General features: G+C 44.8%; 1 protein-coding gene across 4 annotated transcripts in view; it reads left to right on the top strand.

Moving 5' to 3' along the window:
* Positions 1-19,745, top strand: part of pde4dip (phosphodiesterase 4D interacting protein) — a 142,481-nt gene that overhangs the window by 50,339 nt on the left and 72,397 nt on the right. For 2 of the 4 annotated variants that reach the window (XM_036978715.1, XM_036978716.1), the window contains exons 4-5: positions 9,256-9,366; positions 14,992-15,068. In XM_036978715.1, coding sequence (XP_036834610.1) covers positions 9,256-9,366; positions 14,992-15,068 — 188 coding nt within the window. Of the gene's footprint in view, positions 1-9,009; positions 9,367-14,991; positions 15,069-19,745 lie in introns of those variants that run through there. The other 2 variants (XM_036978718.1, XM_036978717.1) reach the window with 2 other exon arrangements.

The following is a 19,745-nucleotide window of genomic DNA, read 5'->3' as shown; positions in this document are numbered from 1 at the left end:
CAGCAACCATCACTCCTGTGTTCCAATGGCACGTTGTGTTAGCTAATCCAACTTTATCAAGTTGATCTTTAGAAAACCCGTTTGCAAGTATGTTAGCACAGCTGAAAACTGTTGTTCTCTGATTAAAGAAGCAATAAAACTGGTCTTCTTTAGACTAGTTGAGTATCTGGAGCATCGGCATTTGTGGGTTTGATTACAGGCTCAAAATGGCCAGAAACAAATAACTTTCTTCTGAAACTCGTCAGTCTATTCTTGTTCTCAGTTGTGCACCAGGGCTTCCCACTCCTCTTTCTATTCTGGTTAGAACCAGTTTGTGCTGTTCTGTGATGGGAGTAGTACACAGCGTTATACAAGATCTTCAGTTTCTTGGCAATTTCTCGCATGGAATAGCACTCATTTCTCAGAACAAGAATAGTCTGACAAGTTTTTTGCAAAAGGGGTTTCTAATGATCAATTTGCCTTTTAAAATGATAAACTAACACAATGTGCCATTGCTAACACAACGTGCCATTGGAACACAGGAGTGATGGTTGCTGATAATGGGTCTCTGTACGCCAATGTAGATATTTCATCAAAAATCTACCTTTTCCAGCTACAGTAGTCATTTACAACATTAACAATGTCTACACTGTATTTATGATCAATTTGATGTTATTTTAAGGGACAAACAATGTGCTTTTCTTTCAACAACAAAGACATTTCTAAGTGACCCCAAACTTTTGAACGTTATAATTTGGGATCAAATATGCTCTGAAAGCAAACATGTTGACATGAGTACCCTGATATCGGGGATATGCAAGAAATAAAGACAAATGCACAAAGGCAGGATCTATTGGCCCAGAGCTGAGCTGACAGGGTTCCTTTCCTCCCTAGTCCCTACCCAGCAGCCCAAACAGCAGCAGCAGCAGTAGTGTTAGCCCCAGGAGCCTCCTGAGTCAGGGCCCTGCTGCCCTCTCTGGGAGTATCACACTCTGCACTATCGACCAGAGCTCCAGGCCAGGGGCCATCCGTCACGTTCTGCCGAGGGAAAGGCTCACTTCCGGGGGTCAGGTAACACAGACAGTCTGGGTCAGGAAGACCGGTGCTGGAGCTTCTGATCCCGGGCCAATGAGTGCTCCAAGAGTCCGGATTCGGTTCCAGTTTATAAACTCACTCGTCCAGTAAATGGTACGGTCTGGGATGTTTGAGTTGCACCTGGCGAGAATACACCTTCCAGTATCTGGGGGGGGGGGGGGGGGGGGGGGGTGATATAAAGCATGAGGCTAACGTGGCGTCGACAGAGAGGTGGACGTCTCCTCTCATTGATTACACCCAGTAGACCAGTATGCAGCTGGAGACAAGACGCTGCAAGTCCAGCCCGCTCTGCATTACTTACACTATGTATTACTCTCTTCCCCACAAAATACATGACATCAGCTGTGTGTGTTAAACTGAGAGAGGAGCAGTAATTTCAGCAACCCAGAGCAGTCAATAGCCTCTTTAACCCAGAGCAGTCAATAGCCTCTTTAACCCAGAGCAGTCAATAGCCTCTTTAACCCAGAGCAGCCAATAGCCTCTTTAACCCATAGCAGCCAATAGCCTCTTTAACCCAGAGCAGCCAATAGCCTCTTTAACCCAGAGCAGCCAATAGCCACTTCAACCCAGAGCAGCCAATAGCCCCTTCAACCCAGAGCAGCCAATAGCCCCTTCAACCCAGAGCAGCCAATAGCCCCTTCAACCCAGAGCAGCCAATAGCCTCTTTAACCCAGAGCAGCCAATAGCTTCTTTAACCCAGAGCAGTCAATAGCCTCTTTAACCCAGAGCAGCCAATAGCCTCTTTAACCCAGAGCAGCCAATAGCCTCTTTAACCCAGAGCAGCCAGTAGAGTCTTTAACCCAGAGCAGCCAGTAGACTCTTCAACCCAGAGTCAGTCTCTGGACATATGAACTACAGACTACAGGCGTAGTCTGACCACACAGCTATACCAAGTGTTTGTGTCCTACTTTTTTGTTGTTCTATAAATCCTGTTTAATTTTATGTCTACTTCTTACTTGGCATCATTAAGCCCAAAACAACAGGCGTAGAAGTACTGTAAGTACCCATGGAAACGCAGCGACGACCTGTAACCAAACACTGACGCCGGGGGCAACGGCTCTCTAAGACCTAGCGTGTGACCCGCTCTTTTCCAGCACTGCTGGGTTCTGCCCCCGTCCAGGCCCCGTCCAGGCCCCGTAGAGCACAGGCAGCAGGCAGGCAGGCAGGCAGCAAGGGCGTGGGCTGTATGAGAAGGCCTGTGGAGAGGCAGGGGTACGGGATAGGGGTGTGTGGGAAAGTAATGTAAAGTGTGAGTGTGTGTGTGCATTTTGCATGTGTGTGTGTGTGTGTGTGTGTGTGTGTGTGTGTGTGTGAGTGTGTATGTTTCTGGATAGCTATAGGTGTTGTGTGGTAGGGTTTACGGGCAGGTTAGTCAGTGTTGGGTCTGTTTTTCTGGCCATGGTTGGGAGCAAGGAGGGTGATGTACCTTAAGGGCTGCAGTGCAGTGGGGGGTTGGCAGGCAGGCTGGAAAGTGATCCTCCACCACCCATCCCCTCTCCCCCCCTCAGTACCAGTGTACGTACGTACCCCTGATGGGAAGCTGGCAGAGGGAGAGGGCCCCACCCCCCCATTACACTACTCCCTCCTCCACTCACATACCACTGGCACCATGCTCTGCCACCACATCTGGGATGGATTTAACAGAGAAACAGAGAGAAGGATGGAGCGAGGGGAGAGATGAAGAGAAGGGGGAAGAGAGGGAGGGGACATGCTGCTTGATGAAGAGAGGGGAAGAAGTAAAAGTGATATCACCCTCTCTGTGACTTCCATCGTGTTACCATGGCAACAAAAGTCAACTGACAGATGGAGGCAGCCAAGAAGTGTTTGTTCTATTTGGTCATGGATTAATAATGGATTTTATTCAGGTTTAGTAAAGCTCTGCACACATTGTGTTACCCTGGGGTTACTGATTCAGAGTGCAGGGACTGTTGTTTTTAATGTTATATATGATTTAGTACGCCACACTTTTAAGTTAATTAGCTCTATTGAAATATATCTGGGGACTCTTGTCTGTGCTGCACCTATTCAAGCATACTTTGATAAAACTCAAACATGACTTTACATCACATGACTTTACATCACATCCCATCGCATCGCAGTAAAAGTCAGTACTGTTGCCTTGGCATTTGTTTCCCTGGATACAGCGGAACTGAAAATGTTCTGCTTCATTTATTTTCCTTATAAATAGACTCCAAACAGTGGAATTGTATGGTTGTCTGCCCAATTTGTATATGCATAATTATGGGACTTGCGATGTAAGCAGTAATAATTAAATAAACAGAAGCGCTGAACCATAAATATAATTTTACATGGTTGTTAAACTTGGCTTGATGTAATTAACAGCATGCGACCAATAAGCACACATGGCCTTTTTCCATTTGTTAATGTAATATTTATTATTATTTACTATTTATTTATAGTGTAAATACAGTAGGACCATGTATATTATTACAGATACAGTATATTGGCAGTTTGGAAAAGTCCTTGTCAGACTGTATAACTCATTTAATGATGAGGATTTGGAGTAAAAAGTGTCTCTAACCTCAGTATGTTGTGTGGTCTACTCTATTTCCCATTAAGGTGGTTGTGTCATTCTACTCAGTGTTGGCCTTATCGACAGGGACGTTCTGACACCTTTCCATGGACTAACTCAACAAGCACTAGTTTTATATGGCGAGCTGACTTACAGCCATTCAGTCCTCAACTCACACCACACAACTGTACTTCCTCTAAGAATCCCCTTCTCCTTCCTTCACAGTTTTACTTGTGGTTATTTTCTGGTGTCTTGTTGCACATTTAGTTTGAAAACAACATTCTAATTAAAGAACCATATGCAAATATCATAGCTGCATTGTAACCCTACTGTAGGTCTCTTCTGTGAAGAGTAGAGTCAGAGACTGAGACAACCCTATGGTCCAGGCCTTGTCAGAGACTGAGACAACCCTATGGTCCAGGCCCTGTCAGAGACTGAGACAACCCTATGGTCTAGGCCCTGTCAGAGTCTGAGACAACCCTATGGTCCAGGCCCTGTCAGAGACTGAGACAACCCTATGGTCCAGGCCCTGTCAGAGACTGAGACAACCCTATGGTCCAGGCCCTGTCAGAGACTGAGGCAGGAGACTATCTAGCTGCATAATTTACCTCTTATTACTGCCTCCTTTCTCCTATGTTGGGTGCAAGACTGCTTCCTGCCTCTCTCCTCTCTCCCATGTCGGGTGGAATACTACCTCCCGCCTCTCTCCTCTCTCCTATGTCGGGTGGAATACTGCCTCTCTCCTATGTCGGGTGGAATACTGCCTCCCGCCTCTCTCCTCTCTCCTATGTCGGGTGGAATACGGCCTCCTGCCTCCCGCCTCTCTCGTCTCTCCTATGTCGGGTGGAATACTGCCTCCCGCCTCTCTCCTCTCTCCTATGTCGGGTGGAATACTGCCTCTCTCCTATGTCGGGTGGAATACTGCCTCCCGCCTCTCTCGTCTCTCCTATGTCGGGTGGAATACTGCCTCCCGCCTCTCTCCTCTCTCCTATGTCGGGTGGAATACTGCCTCCCGCCTCTCTCCTCTCTCCTATGTTGGGTGGAATACTGCCTCCCGCCTCTCTCCTCTCTCCTATGTCGGGTGGAATACTGCCTCCCGCCTCTCTCCTATGTCGGGTGAAATACTGCCTCCCGCCTCTCTCCTATGTCGGGTGGAATACTGCCTCCCGCCTCTCTCGTCTCTCCTATGTCGGGTGGAATACTGCCTCCCGCCTCTCTCCTCTCTCCTATGTTGGGTGGAATACTGCCTCCCGCCTCTCTCCTCTCTCCTATGTCGGGTGGAATACTGCCTCCCGCCTCTCTCCTCTCTCCTATGTCGGTTGGCTGCTGACTGCTGTTCCCCAAACTGCTTCTGACACATGGAGGAAGGGGTTAGTAAGCTGTTATGACTGCCATTGACAAGGGTCACCATGGAAACACAATAGCGGTCTATGGGAAATGCAAATTAGGGGGGTAGCGGGGTTGGGAATGGGACGCGGCACCGCTCTGCTTGACAAGGGAGGGAAGTCACTGCTGGAAAATGTCTAAGATGTGGCTGGTGTGCCGTAGGAGCCTTTCACAACTCACATATTTATCTGCACGGCTTTAATCCAGTCTGATTGTAATAATGGATGGTTAGATTCACCCCAGTAAAAAAAAACAGTGGGGTACAATTTAAAAGTTGGTACGGGACTCTGGAAAATGTCTGCATGCGCGCCATCTCATGTAGTACTGTCACTAGACAATGAGCAGAAAGGAAAAGGGATGAGCAGAAAGGAAAAGGGATGAGCAGAAAGGGAAAGGGATGAGCAGAAAGGAAAAGGGATGAGCAGAAAGGGAAAGGGATGAGCAGAAAGGAAATGGGATGAGCAGAAAGGGAAAGGGATGAGCAGAAAGGGAAAGGGATGAGCAGAAAGGAAATGGGATGAGCAGAAAGGGAAAGGGATGAGCAGAAAGGAAAAGGGATGAGCAGAAAGGAAAAGGGATGAGCAGAAAGGAAAAGGGATGAGCAGAAAGGGAAAGGGATGAGCAGAAAGGGAAAGGGATGAGCAGAAAGGAAATGGGATGAGCAGAAAGGGAAAGGGATGAGCAGAAAGGAAAAGGGATGAGCAGAAAGGGAAAGGGATGAGCAGAAAGGAAAAGGGATGAGCAGAAAGGAAAAGGGATGAGCAGAAAGGGAAAGGGATGAGCAGAAAGGAAATGGGATGAGCAGAAAGGGAAAGGGATGAGCAGAAAGGAAATGGGATGAGCAGAAAGGGAAAGGGATGAGCAGAAATGGAAAGGGATGAGCAGAAAGGTAAAGGGATGAGCAGAAAGGTAAAGGGATGAGCAGAAAAGGTAAAGGGATGAGTAGAAAGGGAAAGAGATGAGTAGAAAGGTAAAGGGATGAGCAGAAAGGGAAAGGGATGAGCAGAAAGGTAAAGGGATGAGTAGAAAGGGAAAGGGATGAGTAGAAAGGTAAAGGGATGAGCAGAAAGGGATGAGCAGAAAGGTAAAGGGATGAGCAGAAAAGGTAAAGGGATGAGTAGAAAGGGAAAGGGATGAGTAGAAAGGTAAAGGGATGAGCAGAAAGGTAAAGGGATGAGCAGAAAGGTAAAGGGATGAGCAGAAAAGGTAAAGGGATGAGTAGAAAGGGAAAGAGATGAGTAGAAAGGTAAAGGGATGAGCAGAAAGGGAAAGGGATGAGCAGAAAGGTAAAGGGATGAGCAGAAAGGGAAAGGGATGAGCAGAAAGGTAAAGGGATGAGCAGAAAGGTAAAGGGATGAGCAGAAAAGGTAAAGGGATGAGTAGAAAGGGAAAGAGATGAGTAGAAAGGTAAAGGGATGAGCAGAAAGGGATGAGCAGAAAGGGAAAGGGATGAGTAGAAAGGTAAAGGGATGAGCAGAAAGGTAAAGGGATGAGTAGAAAGGGAAAGGGATGAGCAGACGTCGGAAAGGGATGAGCAGAAAGGGAAAGGGATGAGCAGACGTCGGAAAGGGAAAGGGATGAGCAGACGTCGGAAAGGGATGAGCAGAATGGGAAAGGGATGAGCAGAAAGGGAAAGGGATGAGTAGAAAGGGAAAGGGATGAGCAGACTTCGGAAAGGGATGAGCAGAAAGGGAAAGGGATGAGTAGAAAGGGAAAGGGATGAGCAGAAAGGGAAAGGGATGAGCAGAAAGGAAAAGGGATGAGCAGACGTCGGAAAGGGATGAGCAGAAAGGGAAAGGGATGAGTAGAAAGGTAAAGGGATGAGCAGAAAGGGAAAGGGATGAGCAGACGTCGGAAAGGGATGAGCAGACGTCGGAAAGGGATGAGCAGAAAAGGAAAGGGATGAGCAGACTTCGGAAAGGGATGAGCAGAAAGGGAAAGGGATGAGCAGAAAGGGAAAGGGATGAGCAGACGTCGGAAAGGGATGAGCAGACGTCGGAATGGGATGAGCAGAAAGGGAAAGGGATGAGCAGACATCGGAAAGGGATGAGCAGACGTCGGAAAGGGATGAGCAGACGTCAGAATGGGAAAGTGCATTGATAGAATAGGGATGGTTTATTTTTACATGCAGCTGGTTTGGTAACACATTCAATGATCTCTTTTGAATGAGCTCTAATTGGGTTGTCGTGTGTTATGGGTGTTCTTCTCTCCAGCTCTGCTATAGCCTATACATTATGACAGATTAAATATATTGTATTGATTGTAATGGGTGGACTGGACTGGGGTTCTCTCCCTACAGCTCTGCTGTATCCTATATGATGGAATACAGTGTTGTCACACATGATGATCATTGTCTGACCTGTTTGCGTCTCAGCCACTCCGTCGCTGTCCTGGCCTAGCCATTGCAGTCTTGTTTGCTCACTGTTTGTATGGTCTACTTTTCATACACCATCTCATTGGTGTGTGTGTGTGTGTGTGTGTGTGTGTGTGTGTGTGTGTGTGTGTGTGTGTGTGTGTGTGTGTGTGTGTGTGTGTGTGCGTGTGCACTTGTGTGTGTGTGTGTGTGTGAGTCAATCTGTTTTAGTGTCTTTCCTTCTCCTCCACTACCCTTCTACCCCTCACGGCCCACAGGACAGCGCTACAGCGTCTGAGCGCCAGTTCCCAGTTCCCAGTCTGGAATTCCACAGCGACAGCCAGAGCTTGATAGCTCCTAAAAATATCCTTGGATCAGTGAAGCATTCCGGGGTCCAGAGTGTAGTTTTTCCACTAACTCAGGTGAACAGGGCAGGAGAGTGGTGCTATAGCACCCCCTTCTGATCAGATAGCGTCTAGTAACTTCATGGTTGTCAAATGTTGACGTTCACATCTCATATGCTTCACTCTAGATATACATATACACTGTTGTCTCAGCATTTCTGGTTCCAGTTCAACTTGTTTAGGTGTTTTGCAGTTTCTGCCTGTATGTGCACTGGTATGGGGTGGAGGGTTGTGGGGTTAATGGCTGCAGTTTTTATCCTTAGCCCAGTGTGGGTTAACTTTGGGGGATGTAATAACACTGCCATCATGGTCGAGGCAGAGGACATGAATGTGTAGCCCATGTATCTGTTGCTGTCTGGCCAAATATAATATGTCATACTGTTTCTGGCCAGACAGCATCAGATACATGGGCTACACATAGTAAGACAGAGAGTCACTGTTTCGCTCGGATGCTTTCTCTGGTGGGATAGTTTCAGCGACTTGCGAATTGAAAGAAAGTTGGCGGGTGCACGGTGCACTGCTCGGATGCTGGGATTATTTTGGATGAACGTGCCAAGGTAACCAAATCACCAAGTCCCCTCCTGGGTGGATGGCCTCCAAATCACCAAGTCCCCTCCTGGGTGGATGGCCTCTAAATCACTAAGTCTCCACCTGGGTGGATGGCCTCCAAATCACCAAGTCCCCTCCTGGGTGGATGGCCTCCAAATCACCAAGTCCCCTCCTGGGTGGATGGCCTCCAAATCACCAAGTCCCCTCCTGGGTGGATGGCCTCCAAATCACTAAGTCCACTTCTAGGTGGATGGCCTCCAAATCACTAAGTCCCCTCCTGGGTGGATGGCCTCCAAATCACTAAGTCTCCACCTGGGTGGATGGCCTCCAAATCACCAAGTCCCCTTCTGGGTGGATGGCCTCCAAATCACTAAGTCCACTTCTAGGTGGATGGCCTCCAAATCACTAAGTTCACTTCTAGGTGGATGGCCTCCAAATCACTAAGTCCACTTCTAGGTGGATGGGGGGGAGGGGAGGCTACTGTACAAAAGTAGTGACATACAGTATGTGTTCGCAATCAGCTACAGTAGCAGAACAGCACTGCCTGAGGCCTGTCTGAACCATTCTCTCCAGCCTGTGTCAGATTCCTGGAATAACTTCCCAGTGTTAAAAAAAGAAACTCAGACACAACCCTCTAACACTCCCCCCCCCCCGTCCCCCGTCCCCCGTCCCCCGTCCTCTAACACCCCCAGCCCCCACCCCTCCATGTCGAAAACGGGGCAGCTCTCCTCTCTGAGTTTGACTGTCACTTCACAGTTGACTGTTACAGTTGTTGACAGTTAGACAGTAAGGACTGTTTTACAGATAGATTTGCATTCTTATTTGTTCATGTTATTATGTTTTTATTCAGTGTTGCTTTAGTTAGGATGCGGGACTGAATGGGGGGCTCTGTTGCCCCCTGTGAAAAACCCGTCATCATGTCTAACAGTTTCCGTGGTTACCGTACTATTTCTCAGCACCTAAATGACCTGAAGAAGGAGAACTTCAGCCTGAAGCTGAGGATCTACTTCCTGGAGGAGAGGATCCAGCAGAAGTATGAGGACAGCAGCCATGATGTCCACAAGAGGGTGAGTCTCACTGGGGCACTGAGGGGTGGAGGACAGGGGGTAGGAGTAGCCATGATGTCCACAAGAGGGTGAGTCTCACTGGGGCACTGAGGGGTGGAGGACAGGGGGTAGGAGCAGCCATGATATCCCACAAGAGGGTGAGTCTCACTGGGGCACTGAGGGGTGGAGGACAGGGGGTAGGAGTAGCCATGATGTCCACAAGAGGGTGAGTCTCACTGGGGCACTGAGGGGTGGAGGACAGGGGGTAGGAGCAGCCATGATATCCCACAAGAGGGTGAGTCTCACTGGGGCACTGAGGGGTGGATGACAGGGGGTAGGGGCAGCCATGATGTCTCACAAGAGGGTGAGTCTCACGAGGGACAGAGGAGGGGGGTGCAGGGGATGGGAACTTCATAGGGGGGAATAGCCATTTGTTGCTCTTTTACAATTGAATATGCGGTGTTGCTATGTGTGTGTGTGTGTGACAGAGAGAGAAGGTGAGAGAGTTTTGTGTGAAGGTCTATGCTGTGTGGTCTGTGTTCATCATACATCAACATGTTTATTTAGCTCCAAATGATGAATGAATTATGCAAAGTCATGCAATTGAATGAATGAATGAATGGATCCAGTAATCATGGCCCAGTGTATCTCCTATGGTTGTTTACAGTACATACTGTAGTTTCCAGCTCTCTTCCTGTTGACTGTTCATGCTGCAGCTCCCAGACAGTGATGATCACAATACCTTTTTCAATAGGTCACAGACCTGTTTCTGAGTGTTAACTGCAGCCGCCAATTACACTGCCCTGTCTTTAGAGACTGATCTGAGCTCAGAGATACTAGAGTAAACCCAGAGCAATATCTAATATAAAAGTATTTAGTATACCCCTTTCCTGTAGTCAAATGGCCAAATCGCCCTCTCGTGGCCTCTTGGGTAGAGTCATAATTAATTAACATAATTTTTAAAAACTCGCCAACAATGTGGTGTTTCTATGTCAAACAGTTTTGTTATATTTCAGTATTCTGTGATGTTTATAAAGTGCAATATTGGGATGCAAACTCAAAATGTTATACATTTCAACATTTAAAATATCAGACTTTTTTTTTAAAGCCCATAATCATGTGTGTGACGTGTATACTTTTGTTTGAAAGTAGATTTTGTTTAAGACTACCCAGAAACACTCTGTGGGACCCTGGTTTAGCCCACTGCAGTAAAAGGTTAATAATAACTGGAATATGATTAATAGTGTGAACAATGGAATGTCGTACATTAGATCACATGATCCCAAAGTTATACTGTATATTTATTTTGAAAAACAAACCTGCCTACTGGACAGGCAACGTGACTGATGTGGTTAAGACTGGTTGAGACCGGTATTGTTGTTGCAAAGGTGATACCCCAGCAGCTGCTGTCTGGCCTGGGGGCAGTGGAGCCAATAGTTTTTGAGAAAAAACCCTCCGACACCACCAATCAGAGACCACCCAGTGAACACCTCAGAGTTTCAAACAGACGTCAGCTTTCTATATCCACCCCTCTGACCTTACTGCAGGCTACAGTCAAATCAGGGATATGTCCACCCCTCTGACCTTACTGCAGGCTACAGTCAAATCAGAGATATATCCACCCCTCTGACCTTACTGCAGGCTACAGTCAAATCAGGGATATATCCACCCCTCTGACCTTACTGCAGGCTACAGTCAAATCAGGGATATGTCCACCCCTCTGACCTTACTGCAGGCTACAGTCAAATCAGGGATATGTCCACCCCTCTGACCTTACTGCAGGCTACAGTCAAATCAGGGATATGTCCACCCCTCTGACCTTACTGCAGGCTACAGTCAAATCAGGGATATGTCCACCCCTCTGACCTTACTGCAGGCTACAGTCAAATCAGGGATATGTCCACCCCTCTGACCTTACTGCAGGCTACAGTCAAATCAGGGATATGTCCACCCCTCTGACCTTACTGCAGGCTACAGTCAAATCAGGGATATGTCCACCCCTCTGACCTTACTGCAGGCTACAGTCAAATCAGGGATATGATATGCGGACATTTACTCTATGAACAGTTTATGCCTGTATCATATCTGCTGCAGTGAGACTAGCAGATCTGCTTTCTGTGTCAACCTCTGTGACCTTCTCTGACTGCAGCCTTAGACAACTAGCCTGGTCCCAGATCTGTTTGTGTTGTCTTGCCAACTCCACTGCTGTCATTATCAAATCAATGCAAAGGAGTTGGCAAGACAACACAAACAGACCTGGGATCAGGTTACTAGACACCTACAGCTGCCGTAATAAAACACTGGGTCGGTGATATTGTACTCTGTTGGCTGACTAGATGTTTACATCATTAATATTCAACTTTGATATTACCTTAGAAGTATAAAGATCATCTCTCTAGCAGCTCCCTCAGTGAACTCATCTAAAGGTTAAGTGCCATCATGTTGTTAACCAAAGTATAGAAAGAATTGTTATTGTGAGTATCATCAAAACATGATCAAATTATAACATCAATGATCTCCTTGTAATTCAGGGACTTATTTCTATGATGTGCAGAGCAACGATTAATGACCGACAGAGCGACAGGAACAACAATGTTTTGTGTCCAGACAAGCCATGACCAATACCAACAGAATCAAATCAGATTAAAACATCTGATTGTAACTTTTGTTTTGCTCCTTCTAAATGTCATGGCTGAAAAGTATGTGCAGTTAACTTCGTGCACCTCCTGATTTATAATGTTGACAGATCAGAGACATGCTGTAGTCCAGTAATGTTGACTGATCAGAGAGAGTAGTCCAGTAATGTTGACAGATCAGAGAGAGTAGTCCAGTAATGTTGACAGATCAGAGACATGCTGTAGTCCAGTAATGTTGACAGATCAGAGAGAGTAGTCCAGTAATGTTGACAGATCAGAGACAGTAGTCCAGTAATGTTGACAGAACAGAGACAGTAGTCCAGTATTGTTGACAGATCAGAGACATGCTGTAGTCCAGTAATGTTGACAGAACAGAGACAGTAGTCCAGTAATGTTGACAGAACAGAGACAGTAGTCCAGTATTGTTGACAGATCAGAGACATGCTGTAGTCCAGTAATGTTGACAGAACAGAGACAGTAGTCCAGTAATGTTGACAGATCAGAGACAGTAGTCCAGTAATGTTGACAGATCAGAGACAGTAGTCCAGTAATGTTGACAGATCAGAGACAGTAGTCCAGTAATGTTGACAGATCAGAGACAGTAGTCCAGTAATGTTGACAGATCAGAGACAGTAGTCCAGTAATGTTGACAGATCAGAGACATGCTGTAGTCCAGTAATGTTGACAGATCAGAGACAGTAGTCCAGTAATGTTGACAGAACAGAGACATGCTGTAGTCCAGTAATGTTGACAGAACAGAGACAGTAGTCCAGTAATGTTGACAGATCAGAGACATGTTGTAGTCCAGTAATGTTGACAGAACAGAGACAGTAGTCCAGTAATGTTGACAGAACCGAGACAGTAGTCCAGTAATGTTGACAGATCAGAGACATGTTGTAGTCCAGTAATGTTGACAGAACAGAGACAGTAGTCCAGTAATGTTGACAGAACAGAGACAGTAGTCCAGTAATGTTGACAGAACAGAGACATGCTGTAGTCCAGTAATGTTGACAGAACAGAGACAGTAGTCCAGTAATGTTGACAGAACAGAGACATGCTGTAGTCCAGTAATGTTGACAGATCAGAGACATGCTGTAGTCCAGTAATGTTGACAGAACAGAGACAGTAGTCCAGTAATGTTGACAGAACAGAGACATGCTGTAGTCCAGTAATGTTGACAGATCAGAGACATGCTGTAGTCCAGTAATGTTGACAGAACAGAGACAGTAGTCCAGTAATGTTGACAGATCAGAGACGGTTGGTTAAGGGCTTGTAAGTAAGCATTTCACGTTAAGATCTACACCTGTTGTATTCGGCGCATGTGACAAATACAATTTGATTTGATTTGTGTGTTTATTATGCTTGTCTGCGTGCGTGCATTCCTTGTGTGTGTTGTGTGTGTGTGTCAATGTCCATATATGCAGTGTATGTGTCGGTATGGTCATATGGTTTACAGAGTAACAGGTTAGCAATTATACATGTCTTTGTTATGAGTTATACATCATACTCTGTATCTAACAAGTCACTTGAGTACAATATTCTCATAGCTATTTACAAACTGTTACTGTCCTTCTCCATTACCTGGGGTTATAACTGTCCCTGTTGCTGTGGGCTGGGGGCAGTAGGGGGAAGAGAGGGGAGGGGGTTAGATGGGGTTCTGGGGGAGGGATGGGGGGGGGGGGGGGGGGGGGGCTGGGGAGGGAACTAGCAGGTGTTCATATCCCTCTATGCTATTTATAAACCTGCTTCACTCTCATATCATTGAGATATGGGTTGTGTACTTTGGGAGATTCATTTTGTATACTGTATTATGAAGCTAATCTGAGTCAATTCATGCCTCTTAATAACCTGTTAGATCTACCCCCCCCTTTTTTGAAAATTCTGTTAAAAATCGCGCAACTTTTCAGCGTCCTGCTACTCATGCCAGGAATATAGTATATGCATATGATTAGTATGTGTGGATAGAAAACACTCTGAAGTTTATAAAACTGGTTAAATCACGGCTGTGACTATAACAGAGCGTGTGTTTCATTGAAAAACGCAAGAAAAACTGCTCTCTGAAAGCAAAAAATAATTTCCATAAGTCACTTCCACCAGTTGTTAAAGGACAACAGAATTTAATGGAAATTTGCCTGCACTTCATACAAATTCCGCACGATGGCGCCATTGTACTAATTTTCAATCGAATTAATTGTTGGAAAATCCATCTGTCTGACCCCAAGTTTTCAAGTCTTCACCCGGATGCAGTTCAAGGAGAGATCAGATTGCATTGTTTTTGAAGTGAGGACCTATTGAAGAGACATCGCCCTGTAATCGTTTTGATAGATTATAAACGTTTACTAATACCTAAAGTTGGATTACAAAAGGATTTCGAAGTGTTTTGTGAAAGTTTATCGTCGACTTTTTTAATTTTAAAAAATTACGCAGCGTTTAAAAACGATGAATTTTTCTGAATGACACTACTTCAATACAAAGCTATTTTGGGTATATATGGACCGATTTAAACGAAAAAAAGACCCAATAGTGATGTTTATGGGGCATATAGGAGTGCCAAGAAAGAAGCTCGTCTAAGGTAATGAATGTTTTATATTTTATTTCTGCGTTTTGGGTAGCGCCGTCTATCGCAAAATCTGTTGTTTACGTGTCGAGCTGGCATTTTGGGGGGTGCATGCTATCAGATAATAGCTTCTGATGCTTTCGCCGAAAAGCATTTTAAAAATCTGACTTGCTGGCTAGGTTCACAACGAGTGTAGCTTTAATTTAATACCCTGCTTGTGAATTTTGATCAAGGTTTGAGTTTTAACGAGTACATTTAGCATTTAGCGTAGCGCATTTGCATTTCCAGGTGCCTACTTGGGACATGTGCGTCTCAAGTAGATTCAAGAATTAACAGAATTGAACAGCTACATTATTTTTTTGTTTCATGATATATTACATATGCACAGTTCATGGTTTCTGTTTGATATATTGTTGTTTTGTGATTTGACATGTTTCTCTCTGTGTGTTCCAGAACATTGAGTTGAAAGTGGAGGTGGAGAGCTTGAAGCAGGAACTCACAGAGAAACAGGAGATTCTGGACAAGGCCTTGTGAGTAAACTACGATGTCATTGCACAGACAGATACCAGTAGTGTACAGTAGTGTACAGTTGATCTGTATATTCACACAGAGGTAATAAATCCCCCCCCCCCCCGCCCCCCTGTACTGTCCAGCCTGGTCCTCAGATAGATTCCTGCTGTTCACTCTTCAGACTACAGCTGCCCTCAGGCCATGAGGGTGCTGGTCTTATACTAACCCGTCTTAACCCTCCCTCTGTCATGTAGACTCACCTAACAACAGCTTTAAAGCCCTTAGGAATGCCTGGTGGGGAGGGCCAGGCTCTGACATGCTTTTGAAGAGTATGAAGTGCCCTCTGTGGATAGTTGGACTACAGATAAAGGGATGAGGGAGAGATGAAGTGAGAGGACGATAGTGAGAGAAGAGGGGTAGCCTGTCGGTAAAATGAAGGAGAGGTAGAGACAGAGGGAGAGGGTGATAGGGAGAGGAGGGTAGTCTCTGGGTTGTTTTGCTGAGCCAAGGAGTATTTGAGCACCAGCACCTGTCTGTAATTGAAGCAGCTGTCTGTCTCAGTGTTTCTCAGTGGTAGAGATATATCTCCTTAGATACAACATACTATATACCACTGGTATTCTAACTTGTTCAGCAGGCACCCCATTTTTTCCATCCAAATCTCTGGGGACTCCATTTTTTCCTCAAGAATTTCTCGTGACCCCACACACCACAGCAAATCTAAAGCCACAACCGTAAAATGGGTAAATTTAGATTTTTTTTACTACCACTGCTCTATACCCTCTCATATATCTCCCTCTATAAGGTTGGTTCTAAAGTAGAACCTTCCCTCCTTCCTCATCTATCTACTCTATATATATTCTTACTTTACTAAAAATCCATTCAAATTCATTCATCTTAAGGGCTGTATTTTTTTCACTGTTTGTTTTGCTTATTGTTCTCTCTATTTACAGTACTAAATGTTATAGTGTTACTTCTCATAGAAGTACTACATACCTAATTACATTAAGGAATTAGTCTGGGAACAAATCACTAGGTTCATGTTTTTATTGGTGGGAGGTGAAACACTGTGGTCTCTCATCGACACACCAAAACTCTGTTGAGCACATCAGATCATCATTTAAATGGTGAAGAGCAGGAAGCTACTGAAGGTGCTCTTATTGTCTGAACCACCATAGCATAGATTCGGTAGTTTACAGGGAGACGCACGTAAACCACACTTCCCACCTCTAACTCCAGGACAGCTGCATTAGATACATTCGTAAACATGCCATCATTGTCCCCTTCATATGTGGAAGCCATTCTCTGATCATTCTTGTACAAAAATACACCCGTTTGTGGATATATATTTGTCAAGATACATGGAGCGCTGTATCTGAATGAGAGACTCCCCTTACTGGTGCTGTGAAGAGACATGGAAATGAATATGTATATATTCACAGGTACATTTTTCTTCAGCTGTCAATCATATAGCTGAAATGGATGCACAGGGTGTAGTGTCTTTAAATTGGTTGTAAGCCTTGCCGATGTTTGTGACGACTTCGCTGTAGGTTAGAGTAGTTTCATTGCTGAATGGTCCAAGTTGAATATCGTCAGTCAGAGCAGTGGTTTGTCTGTGAATATGGATAAGAACAAACAACTAAAAGCTACGGCTTAGTCGTTACGATTATCAAGCAAATATCTTATTCTGTTATCCGTTGTATCTTTTTATATGTTCATATGCTGCTACCAGGTTTCCCGAAGGTAATACTTCCACTTCCTTTTTCTGGTACATCTACGATCCGCACTAGCACCACGTCTTTGAACTCTGGTGAACTTGAACGACTGCAAAATAATGTCTCAGTCTCCTAGGCAACCAGCAAAACATAACACAGTACAAAAGTTTAGTGCCTCGGGTTGACTTCTCATTACAGTCACGTTAAACATTTATAATGAAAGTTCACTGTGACGCCATGCTGAGGTCTGTACGTTGTGATGTCGTTGTCTTATCACCTGCATTCTGTCTCTTCAGTTCCTCCACCTCTCTCTCTCTCTCTCTCTCTCTCTCTCTCTCTCTCTCTCTCTCTCTCTCTGTCTCTTCAGTTCCTCCACCTCTCTCTCTCTCTCTTGCTGATTGTCAGTCTGGTCCCCATGGATAGAACAACATTCAATCAGTATCTTTTCACAGCTGAGTTTGTTTAGGCTACTAATAATATAAGATATGAGACTTAATTGGTAACATTAAAATATGACTGTCACAAATGACCTGTGCTCAATGTTTCAGGTTCCCCATCTGGCTCTTATAGAATTTCAGCTCCACTCTCTGTTCCACCACCATGTATCTCAGCTCCTTCAGCTCAGTCCACATTATGTCAGGTTTGGTGGTGGTTGCCAGTAGGTCAGTGAAGGCTGAAGTTAGTGTCTTCTGGCTCTCATAGTGAACTTCATTCCCATCCTCCCTCTCTCCCTGAGCCCGTGACCCAGACAAAATACTGGTGTGCTCTTTTGCACAGCAGTATTTCTACTTGCACATCATCATCTGCACATCTATCACTTCAGTGTTAATTTGCTAAATTGTAATTACTTTGCTACTATGGCCTATTTATTGCCTTACCTCCTTACTACATTTGCACACACTGTATATAGATTTTTCCATCGTGTTATTGACTGTACTTTTGTTTACCCCACATGTAACTCTGTTGTTTTGTGTGTCACACTGTCTCCTGCTGGCCAGGTCGCAGTTGTAAATGAGAACTTGTTCTCAACTGGCCTACCTGGTGAAATAAAGATGAAATAAACCTTGTAAAAAACACAGCAGCAACACCAGTGGAACTAGAGAAGCTCTCGTTCTGACAACACTCACACCTTCCGTGTACCTTCTACTATGGGGGTTCTTTTTATATTTTAAACATTTTGTCTCGTAGGTGTTATGGGTTTTATTTCAGGTTTTATTTCAGGTATTTTAGGTTAAGGCCTCAAATAGAGGACACTGATACGATTATTCTAGTCTGTGTTAGTGCTATCTAAAGGTGGTCAACACGGTTGTAATGGGTGTTTTTTTTTTGAGCAGGACTTTTCCTCTGTCATAGGAAAGTTCTTTCTCAGTACAATTAATGAATAGGTATATTCTATAATCAGGACATTTTTTTATCAGAATGATCAAAATGAGTGACAGTTTATGTAGGTGTTATCCTTCCACACAAACATAACAGCATTTATTGGAGTTCTATGTACCAATCAGCACTGTATACAGAGAAGTAATTATTTAATAAATCAATTAAGTACTTTGTCAAGACACAGTGAAATCTCTCCAACACTATAGCCCAGGAGGAGAATGGGTACAGAACAGGGTCAGACCCTTTAGTGTTCTCTCTCTGTCTCTCTCTCTCTCTCTGTCTCTGTCTCTCTCTCTGTCTCTCTCTGTCTCACTCTCCCTCTGTCTCTCTCTCTCTCTCTCTCTGTCTCTCTCCCTCTCTCTGTCTCTCTCCCTCTCTGTCTCTCTGTTTCTCCCTCTCTGTCTCTCTCTCTCTGTCTCTCCCTCTCTGTCTCTCTCCCTCTCTGTCTCTCTCTGTCTCTCTCCCTCTCTGTCTCTCTCTCTTTCCCTCTGTCTCTGTCTCTCTCTGTCCCTCCCTCTCTGTCTCTCTCTGTCCCTCCCTCTCTGTCTCTCTCTCTCTCTCTGTCTCTGTCTCTCTCTCTGTCTCTCTCTGTCTCACTCTCCCTCTGTCTCTCTCTCTCTCTCTCTCTGTCTCTCTCCCTCTCTCTGTCTCTCTCCCTCTCTGTCTCTCTGTTTCTCCCTCTCTGTCTCTCTCTCTCTGTCTCTCCCTCTCTGTCTCTCTCCCTCTCTGTCTCTCTCTGTCTCTCTCCCTCTCTGTCTCTCTCTCTTTCCCTCTGTCTCTGTCTCTCTCTGTCCCTCCCTCTCTGTCTCTCTCTGTCCCTCCCTCTCTGTCTCTCTCTGTCCCTCTGTCTCTGTCTCTCAAATAAAATAAAATAAAATAAAATCAAGGAGCTTTATTGGCATGGGAAACATGTGTTAACATTGCCAAAGCAAGTGAGGTAGATAATATATAAAATAAAAATAAAATAAAAAATATAAAAATATGTATAAAATATATATAAAATAAAAAATAAACAATAAAAATGAACAGTAAAGAAGAAGAAGAAGAACAGAAGTTTCAAAACAATAGACATTACAAATGTCATATATATATATATGAATATATACAGTGTCTCTCTCTCTCTCCGTCTCTCTGTCTCTCTTGCTCTCTCTCTTCTGTGATTGTCATTAGATTCATAAAAAGACTGACTGATAGTCAAAGTGGAAAAGCAGTTAGAGCAACAGTGTGTTGAGAACAGCAGCAGCCCTGGGCATAATAAGTAATCTAACTCTAACTGTACTGTGAGGAGCAGTAATATAACTCTAACTGTACTGTGAGGAGCAGTAATCTAACTCTAACTGTACTGTGATGAGCAGTAATCTAACTCTAACTGTACTGTGAGGAGCAGTAATCTAACTCTAACTGTACTGTGATGAGCAGTAATCTAACTCTAACTGTACTGTGATGAGCAGTAATCTAACTCTAACTGTACTGTGATGAGCAGTAATCTAACTCTAACTGTACTGTGAGGAGCAGTAATCTAACTCTAACTGTACTGTGAGGAGCAGTAATCTAACTCTAACTGTACTGTGATGAGCAGTAATCTAACTCTAACTGTACTGT

Source organism: Oncorhynchus mykiss, chromosome 5 (genome assembly GCF_013265735.2).
Source record: "Oncorhynchus mykiss isolate Arlee chromosome 5, USDA_OmykA_1.1, whole genome shotgun sequence".
Classification (NCBI taxonomy): domain Eukaryota; kingdom Metazoa; phylum Chordata; class Actinopteri; order Salmoniformes; family Salmonidae; genus Oncorhynchus; species Oncorhynchus mykiss.
The sequence above is the reverse complement of the archived record's forward strand: the minus strand, read 5'-3'. Positions and strand labels throughout refer to the sequence as shown.